At 42.1% G+C, this 13,395-nt stretch overlaps 1 protein-coding gene and 1 long non-coding RNA gene across 2 annotated transcripts in view; one reads left to right on the plus strand and one right to left on the minus strand.

Moving 5' to 3' along the window:
* LOC140188807 (uncharacterized) overlaps positions 1–799 on the minus strand; it is an 84,022-nt gene extending 83,223 nt beyond the window's left edge. The window contains exons 1-2 of the long non-coding RNA XR_011883396.1: positions 721–799; positions 197–260 (exon numbers count right to left, since the gene is read on the minus strand). This is a non-coding gene — a long non-coding RNA (uncharacterized lncRNA). The remainder of the gene's footprint in view (positions 1–196; positions 261–720) is intronic.
* The window catches only part of aldh4a1 (aldehyde dehydrogenase 4 family, member A1), a 33,021-nt gene continuing 19,945 nt past the window's right edge, over positions 320–13,395 (plus strand). Inside the window, exons 1-7 of the mRNA XM_072245463.1 lie at positions 320–616; positions 1,923–2,016; positions 5,498–5,590; positions 6,643–6,690; positions 12,369–12,524; positions 12,880–13,029; positions 13,172–13,246. Of these exons, the coding sequence (XP_072101564.1) occupies positions 576–616; positions 1,923–2,016; positions 5,498–5,590; positions 6,643–6,690; positions 12,369–12,524; positions 12,880–13,029; positions 13,172–13,246 (657 nt within the window). The 5' untranslated portion in view covers positions 320–575. The remainder of the gene's footprint in view (positions 617–1,922; positions 2,017–5,497; positions 5,591–6,642; positions 6,691–12,368; positions 12,525–12,879; positions 13,030–13,171; positions 13,247–13,395) is intronic.

Consider the following 13,395-nt stretch of genomic DNA (forward strand, 5'->3'; position numbering starts at 1 on the left):
ATAATTCGTAATTTTTGAACTCAGTGCCTCTACTAATAAAAAAACAAGCATCCATTAGCTTGTGACAGTAATAATTACCAAAGAAATGGAATTGTTATAAATGATTGGCACTGACAGGCCAAAGGGCATGTTTCAGGTCAGTTCTGAGAGTTTCTGGCATTTTCAGATTTCAAGCACCCACCCTTAGCTGCCTTACCTGGTTCCTTGCTCGCTCCTTCAGTGCGCGCCACCCTCGGCCCCGCCTTCCTTCTTCTCATTGGCTGTCGGTAGGAAAACGCGAACCTAATTGGCCACTATCTGTTTCGCCCCGAGCCGCCCATTTCTTGCGCGCGCGGTGCACGGGAGAACGCTAGGCGCCGAAAGTCGGGACAGAACCACGGGAGGGGGGAAAAAAAACTCAGCGGAGCGTCGCCGTAACCTGAAACAGTGAGGGGAGCTGAAGCGCAAAGGCGGCCTTGGCCTGTTTTGCCGCGTCCGGAACGCCGGCTGACGAACAGGGGAGGGGGGCGTCCGTCGGCGAGCGCGAGCTTGAAGACCGTCCGGCGTCTCGCGAGGCTGCAGTGAGCGGCAGCGCCATGTTGAGCCTGAGGCGACTCCTGGCCAAGAGCAGGTCGGGGTGAGTGTCAACCTGAGGCCAGGAGCAGTGGGGTGGGAGGGGACGCGTAGCTCTGCCCCTGGAAAGGAGGTCGCCTTCCGACGTCGCTGTGCGATTCCTCCCACCTCTTTTCCTGAGCCTTTCCTCGGTCAGGACCCCGGGCTGTCTCCCTTGCAGAAGCAGGCAATTATGTGCGTGTAGCAGTGAACCTGCACTCGATAAACTCCAGACCACCCCCCCCCCCCTTAATATCCCCGGACCTCAAGGTCGTTTCATGGCGCAGTCACAAGGAATAGTCCCCGCTGATGTTGCGATGCTGATAAGATTGATGAACGATTTGCAGAGAAAGTGGATTGGTGAGGGTAACCTCCTTAAGGGTGGGATTGGCAAGGAAGGTCGGTTGGAGGTTTTACTTAGGCGTGTGCAGTGTAAAGTTGGGGACATGGATTTCAGAGTTGACCAACTATTATATATAGGAAAATGAAGTTGGTTTTAAACTGCACGTAGATTTAAAAAGCTCTGCTTCCATCGGCATTGCAACAAAAACACACACCCAGCAGCAGAACTGGGGGAAAAAGAGATCCAGATCCAGGAAAAAGAAACAGTTAACTTTTTGTGTCTTTATCAGAACTGTCAAGCCTCTTAAGAATTTTGAATGTTTCAAAATTCTGCTTAATTATTTTTGAAGGTAGAAGTAGTAAGAGTAAAAGGGATTAAGGGCATAATAGTGTGTGTGTGGGGGGGGAGCAGTAGTTATCGTCTAAAATGTCTGGTGTGTAAGGCTTTAATGATAATTATTGGTGTAGTCCAGTCAGTTGTGTACCAAATACACTCTTAATTGAAGGAGATGAGATGTTTCTAACTGAAGAGAAAAATTGGGAGAGTGTTGGGAAGGAACGTCATTAGTGACAAGAAGCATACTGACAACTGCAGAAATCACAGGGTGAGTCAGGTATGAGGTTTTTTGTCCATGGCAAAAATTAGATCAAGGTCACTTTTTGTGAGTTAATGGAATGTAGATAAGTAAGGGAGAAGTTGTAGGTGTATCTTTGTGACTAAGAAAATAAATTTGAAAGACGCACAGCAAAATGTAAAGCCACTGCACTTGACAAAAGAGTCAGGTGATCAGTGAACATTATAGTGATAGTTGGTCCTGAAGATATAGTTGTACTTTCCAAACATGGATTGCATGAGTATGTCAAAGAGAATTATAAAATCACTTTGTTTCCATTATATTAAGGTTATGTAAATTATATTTATTATTTGTTGGGATATTAAATTAGTTGAATCTTAACCTCCAGTTTGACTGTCTGACCATTTGTTGCAGATACTGCTTGAAACACACAGCTGCAGTTGCTGTAAAGAATGAACCAATCCTTGAATTTAAACCAGGAAGCTCAGAACGGCAAGCTCTACAGAAGGTGTGGTCAAAGCTTTACATAGTAACTTGTATTATTTGTATAATTGCCACTTCAACAAGCAATACAGGATGGCTTCAGTATTGTACCCAGTCAGTTGAACAAAACAATAAAAATCATATTTACAAAGCTGAAGATCACTAGGTCAATCAATTGTCTGATCTTCGAGCAATCCCATTTTCCCCCATTTATTTCCTGTAACCTACTCACTCAGATTCTCATTTAACACTCTTAAATCTTCCACCTCCCATTTACACTAGTGGTAATCTGCAGTGGCTACTTAACCTGCCAATCAGCATTTCTTTGGGGTGTGGGTGAAAATTGGTGCACATGAGGAATCTCACATGGTCACAGAAAAATGTAGCTGATGGTAAATACAGCTTTCAGAAAAAGGTGTATCTTAGCTTATAATATGCTTCAGTTCAGTTTTCGTTTGTTGTCATTTAGAAATGCATGCATTAAAAAATGATGCAACGTTCCTCCAGAATGATATCACAAGAAAACACAGGACAAACCAAGACTAAAACTGACAAAACCACATGATTATAACGTATAGTTACAACAGTGCAAAGCAATACCATAATTTGATAAAGAGCAGACCATGGGCATGGTAAAAAAAAAAAAAGTCTCTAAGTCCCAATAGTCTCATCATCCCACGAAGGGAGGAACTCTCCCTGCCATGAACCTCCAAGCGCCGCCAACTCGCCGATGTAGCACCATTGGAAGCACCTGATCGCAGCAGACTCCAGAGTCCATCCGAAAACTTCGAGCCTCCGACACAGCCTCTCCGAGCACCATCCTCTGCTGAGTGCTTCGACCCCGCCCCGGCTACCGAGCAACAAGCAAAGCCAAGGACTCGGGGCCTTCTCCTCCGGAGATTCTGGACCACACAGTAGCAGCAGCAGTGAAGCAGGCATTTCAGAAGTCTTACCAGATGTTCCTCTGTGCTCTCATGTCTGTTTCCATCAAATCAGGATTGTGCACGGCACCCTACTTGACAAATAACAAACATCACCACCGGAGTGGCCACTGCGAGCTGCTTCACGCCGCCATCTTCCTGCTCCAACAAAACTGCTGTATGACAGATTCCATAGCATTTGTCATGTACCTGACCCTGACAGACTTAGAAAACAAGGGCACTTGAGTTGGAATGCTGTTTCTGGATCTCATTTCGGCATTCAACACTATTGTCCCTCAGACCTCAGTGAACAAACTCCTACCCATCAATCTAAGTGCACTACTGTGCAACTGGGTGTTGGACTTCCTAACCAGCAGACCTCAAAGTCAGGATGCAGAATCGCTCCTCCCTCCCCATCATCCTCAACATGTGTGCCCCTCAGGGATGTGTGCTGAGTTCAATTACCGTACACTCTGCTTGCACGTGACCGCGTGGCCAAACATCCAAGCAATTACATTGTTAAGATTGCCGATGACATAACAGCGGCGGGGCTCATCATCAACAATGATGAGATGGCTTGCGGAAAAGAGGTGGAAGAGCTCAAGGCCTGAGGTCACGCAAATGACACCTTCCTTGATGTCAACAAGACAAACTCACATCCTCCTCCTTTACATCAGCGGTATGGCAATGGAAACTGAGCAGTTTCAAACTCCTGGGAGTGCATGTCTCGCCCAATCTCTCTATCTCAGAACATATCATAGGCAATCAAAGTAAATTTAGTATCAAAGTACATATATGCCACCTTATACAACCCTGAGATTCATTTTCTTTTGGCCATTCACAGTAAATACAAGAAACAATGGAATCAATGAAAGACTGCACCTAACAGGAAGGACAAACAGCCAATGTGTAAAAGACAAGTTGTGTAAATAGAAAAAAATTATAAATTACTAAGCAATAACAATTGAAAACATGAGATGACGACTACTTGAAAGTGATTTCATAGGTTGTGGGAGCAGGTCAGTGATGGGGAGGTGAAGTTATCCACTTTGGTTCAAAAGCCTGCTGGGTGAGGAGTAATAACTGCTCTTAAACCTGGTGGTGTAGGTCCTGAGGCTCCTGTACCCTCTTCCTGATGGCAGAAGAGAACTAGGCCTGGATGGTGAGGGTTCTTGATAACAGATGCTGCTTTCCTGTGACAGTTCTCTTGTAGATGTGCTCAATGTTGGGAAGGGCTGTATCCACTAACAGGAAAGATGAGCGCCTCTACTTCCTGAGGTGGCTGAAGAGAGCTTGAGTATGTACATCTATACTCATGTCATTCTACAGATGCGCAGTAGAGAGCATCCTAACAAGTTGCATCCCTGTACACTATGGAAACTGCACTGTGGTGGACAAGTAGGCTCTACAACAGGTCAAAACTGCCCAATACATCATTGGTACCAGCCTACTCGTCATCAAGGATATGTATATAGAAAGGTGCTGGAAAAAGGCCAATAATATGAAGGATTTCACCCACCCTACTTGTAGACTTTTTGTCCCACTCCCATCAGGGTTCAGGCTACGTAGCATCCATCCCAGGATCAGTAGACTCAGAAAAAGTTACTTTCACCAAGCGGTAAGGCTGATCAACACCTCCACCCACTAACAAGCCCTCCACACCCCCAGCTGCCACTACTTTAATTATTTTCTGTTAGTCACCTTGTATACAGACGCTCCTGTGCCTAACGTCACTTTGTGGGCATACTATCAATATATGTATATAAGCTGTCTTGTGTATTTATGTTTTTAAATTATTATTGTGTTTATTTTGTGTGCTGCATTGGTCCGGAGTAGCAATTTTTTCATTCTCCTTTACACTTGTGTACCTGGAAATGACATTAAACAATCTTAAATCTTGAAATGTTGATCTTTGAGACTGCTAGTATTCATCTTCTGTTATATTGACAATACAGAATTAATTGCAATATTGTCAGTGATGGTTACAACACGTCATTGCTGTAATGATTTTTTAAAACAGTTCTGGTACTGTATGTTTATTTCCTAGTTCTTTCTGAGAACTATTATAATTTTATTCTGGTCAGTGCTCACAGTCCTGGGAGACTGATAAATTCTAAACTGAGCTAATCTCATGTCTTGTCACTTGTCATATTCATATTCACATTCACAACATTGCACTGCAGCCTAAGACTAATTCAGATAGTCTGTGTAGCCCTGAGCTCTAATTATGCATAACCCTGTCCTTGCAGACCGAGATGTGACTTCACAGATTGCAAGAAGGCAAGGTAACTAAGGCATGATCAGGGTGCAAGTTTGATAAGCTTTCTGGAAGGGGTCTGGGAAGATAATGGAGTGCAGGCCATGATGGCTGCAGATTCTACATTGAAAATGTGTTGGCAAGAAGAAAGTATATGGTAGATAAGAATCAGAAGAGTAAGGGTAGAGATGGATCTGAAAGCTGGGTCTAGTTTATGGATTGGGAAGGCACTTTATGTTCTGATACACAGTACAGCAATCTTAGGTAATGGAAATGTGCTAATTGCCCTCCCATGATTCTGATCTTTTATGCGATTGTCCTTTCATTAGGCTCTGAATGAATTGAAGGGACGAACACTTGAAATACCATGTGTTATTGGTGGCGAGCGTGTCTGGACTAAAGAGATACGATACCAGCTATGTGTGAGTATGGAAGTGAATGAAAGGTTGATTTGAATTTACCATATTTAGAATACTTCTGAAGTCCACCATAGAATTGCCTTTATTCTGTAGCAATGCCATTTATTCTATTTAGATTGTATTCTATAAATTTGAACTTTTTGATATTTAAATTTTATGAGCTATATTGAATGATATAAAAATATTTTTTATTTTTCAGAATATACATTTACTGAAGCATGGTGATGGGTGATCTAGAATATTTTCTTTGGGTTGAATGATAGTGGTTAAATTAACTGTTCAGCATTGGAGATATGTTTAATAATCTAGAAACATGAGTTTGAATTCCATTAGCAGTAAGGAAGTGTAAATTTATTTGAATAAATCTGAAAAAAATAACCAGTATCAATAATAGTGATCATAAAACCACCATATTGTCTTAAAAAGCTATCTGCTTCATTAATGTTTTTCTGGAAAGAAAGTCTGCTCTCCTTGGTCTGGGTTAGTTGTATCTATAAAAAATAGCAATGGGTACCAAGTTGGTTGATCAGAAACAAAGGAATGTTACTCTACAGAAAACTTGATTGTGATATACTCCTAAGGATCAGCACTGATTTCACTTTAGGTTCTTTGAATAGGCTGTCAGGAATGGCATAAATACAGATATGGGAAATGGTGAAAAGGATATGGGTTGGGTTACTGAAATGAACAGGCAGGTGCCAGACAGAAGTTGATTATGCTGTCAGTGGCAAGACAATATGGAAGCCACATAACTGAGAGATCTAAAGAGCAAAATTATGTACAAACCCCATTTCCAGAAAAGTTGGGGTATTTGCCAAAATGCAATAAAAACAAAAATCTGTGATCTGTTAATTCACGTGAACCTTTATTTAACTGACAGAAGGTCAAATACTACGTGCCTTTTTAATTGTTCTTGAAATGAAATTCTGTCCTTGTGTTCGACTGACCTTGGCCTTTTTGATTGTTGCAGGAAATATGGTTTTCTTATAAGTAGTGTTATAGCTATATTTTATAACTATAGATCATCATTACAGGATATTCTTTTTTTATTTTAGCCATTTAACCATTCACACAAGGTGGCCAAATTCTGCTATGCTGACAAGGTAAGCTGAACAGCATCGTTGGGAAATATAGAGACCGCAGTCCAGGTTTTATGGACTTTACAATATTATTGTATTAAAATGATTTAAGTGAGCACCGCTGTTATTTCCTAAATCATAATGCTGTGGTTTTGAACTCCAACTCAGGTTTCCTCTGTGGTGCAATAATGAGGGAATATTGCATTGTTGGAGGGACAGTATTTTGGGGAAAGTCAAATTGAAGTCTTGTTTGTCTTAGATGGATGTAATATATATTTTTAAACTTGTACTCCTTGGAGTTCCCTCTATTTTAGCTACTTTTTTGTCATTACATCAAAACCAGTTAAAGGTAGTAGTTTAATTTGTCTTTTAGTATCATGAGGGCTTGTTGCAAGCAAATTGGCTGCTATATTGCCCTGTTTTGCTTGCTATTTTATGGAAGCGCTTTGATAAGTACTGAAGTTGTGAACAGGACAATGAAATGGCAGTTTGTTCTTTTTATAGTATCAGAATGCCATAAAATTTGTAGAATTAGTTTCATCCCCAGACCAAAATAAATGTATTGTGATTTATTTATAGTAGGAGATCTAGGGTTTTGGAAATGGGATTCATTGAGAAAGGCAATCTGTTTCTTACACTGACCTGTAGACTGTTGTGTTATTGTTCGAATTTCTGAGGCTGATTCAGATTTTTGTGTGGAAGTAAACAGTTTGCAAAAGTGTCTTCAACATTCTAAATAATCCGTAATTACCAGGATTGAATAACTCAAAGGCTGGCCTTCGACTTGGAAGATTGTTTTATCAATGAGAATTCGAGAAATGCCTCCCACAGGTGAGAGGACTGGACCAATTGAAACAGAGGCTTCAAGTGATTGAAAAGAAATCATACCATTGAATTGATTCCGGCAGCCTAATTGAATTGAAAGAGGAGGCTACACATAGGTCAGGGCAAGAGATTTAAAAGGGACTGTTTGCGGGCTTTCTGATTTTTCTGGTGGCCCAATTGAATTGAGAGAGGAGGCTACACACAGGTTGGGAGTGAGAGATTTATAAAGAGCATTTCGCAGGCTTTTAGCTTTTTCCAGTGGCCCAATCGAATCGTGATTCAATAGCAAGGGCAAATAAAAATAGGGTAAGGACAAGCAGAGCGGCCATTGTTTGAGTGGTTCAGTGTTAGAGTGGGAGAGGCTGGTTCAACAGGCTTGGGTGAGGTAAGTTTCTGGGAAGTTGCTTCTTCTGCATTCTTCATCGGTTAGTGTAGTGAGAATGGTTCCAGGAGCTGTGTTGTGTTCTTTTGTGTGATATGTAGGTATTTTGGGGGACAATCCAGCCTGCCGGATGACCACATCTGGTTCACGTGCACCGAGCTGCAGCTCGATGACCTTTGGCTCATACCAGAAACTGGGGGGGGGGGGGGGTGATAGATTGGAGCTACAGGGAGGTAGTCACTCCTACTTTGCAGATGGCAGGTACCTGAGTGATTGTCAAGAGAGGGAAAGGAAATGGGCAGCTAGTGCAGAGTACCCCTGTGACCATTCCCTCAATAATAAGTATGCAGCTTTGGATACCGTTGAGGGTGGCAACCAGCCGGCACTGAGTCTGGCGCTGTGGCTCAGAAGGGGTGGAGAAAAGGACTGCAGTAGTGATAGGGGATTCCATAGTTAGAGGAGTAGACACAAGATTATGTGGAATGAAAGAGGCAGTCATGGTATGTTGCCTCCCAGGTGCCAGGGTCAGGGATATCTTGGACTGGATCTTGGCATTCTAAAGGTGGTGGGGTGGGGTTGACTAGCCAGAAGCATTGGTACATATTGGCACCGATGACAGGTAGGAACAGGGAGGAGGTTCTGAACAGAGAATTTAGGAAGTTGGGTAGAAAGCTGAAAAGCAGGATCTCCTGGTTAGTAATCTCTGGATTGCTGCCTGTGCCATGCACCAGTGAAGGTAAGAAAAGGATAATTTGGCATATGAATGCATAGCTGAGGAACTGGTGCAAGGGTAGGGCTTCAGATTTCTGGATCATTGGTATCCCTTCAGGGGAAGGTAGGACCTGTACAAAAGGGGTGAGTTACACCTGAATCCAAGGGGACTAATATCTTTATTGCAGCTTTGCTAGAGCTGTTGGAGTGGGTTTAAACTAAATTGATAGGGGGATGGAAACTAGAATGATAGGGCTGAGGATGGTGCAGTTGGTATACAACTAGATGCAGTGTAGAGTGAGATTGTCACGAAGACCAGTCGGATAATAGAGTAAAATTGCAGTCAGTGGGATGACTTGCAGTGTAACATAGGGGGAAATTGAAAAGGGTGATAAAAGCAGGACTGAAGGTGTTATATTTGAATGCATGCAGTGTATAGAATAAGGTCAATGATCTTGAAGCACAGTTCAAGATTGCTAGGTATGACTGAGTCATGGGCATCACTGGGTTGTGGCTGAAAGAACATTATAGTTCTGAGCTCCAGGTTGCACATTGTATCGAAAGGACAAAAAGCTAGGCAGAGAGGATGGGGTGACTCTGTTGGTAAAATATGAAATCCAATACTTAGAAAGATGTAACATAGAATCAGAAGATTTAGAGCCCTTGTGGCTATAGTTAAGAAACTGCAGGAGTAATGAGACCCTTATGGGAGTTATAAATGGGCCTCTGGACAGTAGCCAGGATGTGGGTACAAATTACAATGGAAGATAGAAAACGTGTAAAAATGGCAATGTTGGGATAGTCATGGGGATTTCCATATGCAGGTAGATTGGGAAAATCAGGTTGGCGCAGGGAGAATTTGTAGAATGCTTACGAGATTTCTTTTAGAAGAGTTTGTGTTTGAGCCCACTAGGGGAAAGGACATTTTGGATTGAAAGTTGTGTAATGAGCGGAATTTGATTAGAGAGTTTAATGTAAAGAAACCCTTAGGAGGCAGTGATCATAAAATGATAGACTCTGCAATTTGAGAGGAGGAGACTAAAGTCAAATGTATCAGTATTACAGTGGAGTAAAAGGAATTATAGAGGCACAAGAGGGGAGCTGGCCGGTTGATTGGATGGGGACACTGAAAGATGATGGCAGAACAGTAATGCCTGGAGTTTCTGAGAGCAATTCGGAAGGTGCAAGATAGAGAGGTGAGAGGAAAATTGGATCAACCATGATGAAATGGCAGAGCAGACTCAGTAGGCCAAATAGCCTAATTTTACTCCTATATCTTATGGTCTTGGTATTTTAAAGGCAGGATGACACAACTGTGGCTGACAAGGGAAGTCAAAAGCAACATAAAGGCATAAGGGAAGGCATATAATAGAGCAAAAATTAGTGGGAAGTTAGAGGATTGGGAAGCTTTTTAAAAAACCAACAGAAGGCAATTAAAAAAGCTATAAGGAAGGAAAAAAAGAAAGTCAATAATATCAAAGAGGATGCCAAAGGTTTTTTTCAGATATATAAAGAATAAATGAGAGGTGAGAGTAGATATTGGACCCCTGGAAAATAATGCTGGAGAGGGGGCGAGGAAATGGCAGACTAACTAAGTATTTTACATCCATCTTACTGTGGAGGACAGTAGTAGTTGCTGGAAGTTCAAGAGTGTTGGGGCAGAAGTGAGTGCAATTGCTATTACTTAGCAGAAGGTGCTTGGGAAGCTGAAAGGTCTGAAGGTAGTAAGGACCAGATGGGCTACACCCTGGGGTTCTGAAAGAGTTGGCTGGGGAGATGGAGGAGGCATTGGTTATGATCTTTGAAGAATCGCTAGATTCTGGCATGGTTCTGGAGAAATAGAAAAATTGCAAATGTCATTCCATTCTTCAAGAAATCAAATTATAAGCCAGTTAGCTTGACCTCAGTGATTGGGAAGATGTTGGAGTTGATTGTTAAGTTTGAGGTCTCAGGGTACTTGGAGGCACATGATAAAATAGCCAAAATCAGCGTGGTTTCCTTAGGGGAAAATCTTGCCTGACAAATCTGTTGGAATTCTTTGAGGAAATAACAAATAGGATAGACAAAGGAGAATTGGTTAATTGTTGTGTAGATTTTCAGAATGCCTTTGACAAGGTGGCACACGTGATGCTGCTTAAGATAAGAATCCATGGTAACATAGGACAGATACTAACATGGATAGAGGATTGTCTGATTGGTTGGAGGCAAAGAGTGGGAATAAAGGGAGCCTTTTCTGGTTGGCTGCAGGTGACTAGTGGTGTTCTGCGGGGGTCTGTGTAGGGACTGCTTTTTACGTTACATGTTAGTGATTTGGATGATGGAATTGATACAGAAGGAGACAGATTAGGAGAATGGACAAAGAAGTAGCAGATGGAATACGGTGTTGGGAAGTGTATTGTCGTACACTTTGGTAGACGGAACAGAAGCGTAGACTATTTTCTGAATGCAGAAAATTCAAAAATCAGAGGTGCAAGGCGATTTGAGCCCTTGTGCAGGAATCCCTAAAAATTACCTTGAGGGTTGAGTCGGTGGTAAGGAAGTCAAATGTAATATTAGCATTCATTTCAAGAGGTCTAGAATAGAAAAGCTAGGATATAATGGTGAGGCTTTGTGTGTAGGCAGCTGTCAATCTCAGGGGATCGTGGGTTTTCCTCTCCAGGGTGTAAGCCTGGGCGGGAAGATTTGAAGAACTGGTTCTCCCTCTCCATGTCACTGATGGAAGGGACAATACAAGGGAAGTATGAGCGCCAATGCAACTTGGCACCAGTGTTGTCGCAGAGGTTGCCAGAGTGAATTTGTAAACACCACCTTAGGGACCCTGGCTCTGGATTTCTTCCAATGGGTTTACTCTCGAAGCCTTTCCCATGGGTGGGTATGGCCGCAAGGCAGCGGATGTTTAAAATCAGAGTTTTCCTTCTCCTAGGCAGGTGGCTGTCCAAAGATGACGAGTCCCCACCTGCCCAAAGAGGCTTTTTAAGGCACTGGCAAGGCCTTACTTGGAGTATTGTGAGCAATTTGGGTCCCTTATTGAAGAAGGGATGTGCTGACATTGGAGAGGGCTCAGGTAACGTTCAGGAGAATGATTCTGGGAATGAAAGGCTTATCATATGAGGGGGGTTTGCTGGCTTTGGGCCTGTACTCACTGGAATTTAGAAGAACGGGGGGGGAGATTTCATTGAAACCTGTCGAATGTTCAAAGGCCTAGATGTGGAGAGCATGTTTCCTATATTGAGTGGTTTAGGACTAGAGGGCACAGCCTCAGCATAGAGATCAGAGATAAGGAATTTCTTTTGCCAGATAGTGCTGAATCTGTAGAATTTGTTGCCACAGGTGGCTATGAAGGTCAGGCAATTGAGTGTACTAATGGCCTTTAGTTCTTGCGTTTTTGGTAGGTTTTTGATCAGTCTGGGTGTGAAAGGTTATGGGGAGAAGGCAGGAGAATGGGGTTGAGAGAGAAAATGTATCAGCTATGATGAAATAGTGGGACAAACTCGAGGCCGAATAGCCTGATTCTGCTCCTATTTCTTATGGTATTTCTGAGCCATGCCCACCATTCCCCCCTCCCCCCCCAAAAAAAAGCATTTTATCTCCTTGTATTACCATTTTACACTGGGGAATGTTATGGCTTGCCCCTCCGAAGATAATTATTCTGAATGTGGAATGTAGGAATTGATTTTTCACTATTTAGCTAAAAATAAGTTTGCTTGTGAAGTTTAATTTTTATTTTTTTACCTGATTTATTTTCACTTTAGTAAATGCTGATTCAAATTTTCTCCTTTTGCAGGATTTAATTAACAAAGCAATTAATGCAGCACTGTCTGCCCACAGAGAATGGGATCTCAAACCTGTCGAGGATCGAGCTCAAGTATTTTTTAAAGCAGCTGACCTGATCAGTGGGCCAAAACGTGCAGAGCTATTGGCCAGAACTGTGATCGGCCAGGTATGTAAAGTGGATTCCCAAGGGCAAGAGAAAGAAAATTCTTAAGCACATTTTCAAGTTCTTGGGATGTCTAAACCACATAATAGACAATGTCTTAAAGTATTGTCATTGTTGTAATATGTACAGTACAACAGTCTATTTATGCACAGCATTGTCACGTAAACATCCTTATAATAGCAATTCAATTCTTTTTCATTTATGTTGGTTAGGTGGTGAGAACCCACAATCTGTTTTCCAAGAAAAAATATTGTGGAATGCTTTGTTTCCATTTGAGAACATGCAGTGTCTCAGTTAAAGTCTTAACCTGACAATGGTAATTTTAAAAAAATTATAAATGTAACTTTTGTTCTTCCAGGGAAAAACAGTAATTCAAGCAGAGATTGATGCAGCAGCAGAACTAATTGACTTCTTCCGATTCAATGCCAAATATGCGTTGGAACTCCAGCATGAACAGCCAATTAGTGAATCGCCAAGCACAAACACAACTCTGTACAGGAGTCTAGAAGTGAGTGTACAACCTAGTATATGCAAAAAGTAAAGATGCTTTATTCTTAGTAAAAACATTGGGAAAAGTCAGCAGGGCTGTGTATTGCAGTAGGTGATCAATAATGGAGTTCTAATACCGCACTTACCACTTTTTCTTGCAGGGCTTTGTAGCAGCTGTTTCTCCATTTAACTTCACTGCAATAGGTGGAAATCTGGCAGGAGCTCCAGCACTTATGGTAAGAAACAAAAATAAGCATTTTTTTCCAGACACTTCATAAAGTGGATCAGACTTGATAGAAGAGAACATACAGCTGACAGACTCCAAAGGGTGCAGCAGTCCTCCACCATTTTCAATATCATGGGGCAATTTAAAGATTGTGCCATC

The sequence above is a fragment of the Mobula birostris genome, chromosome 27, assembly GCF_030028105.1.
Source record: "Mobula birostris isolate sMobBir1 chromosome 27, sMobBir1.hap1, whole genome shotgun sequence".
Classification (NCBI taxonomy): Eukaryota; Metazoa; Chordata; class Chondrichthyes; order Myliobatiformes; family Myliobatidae; genus Mobula; species Mobula birostris.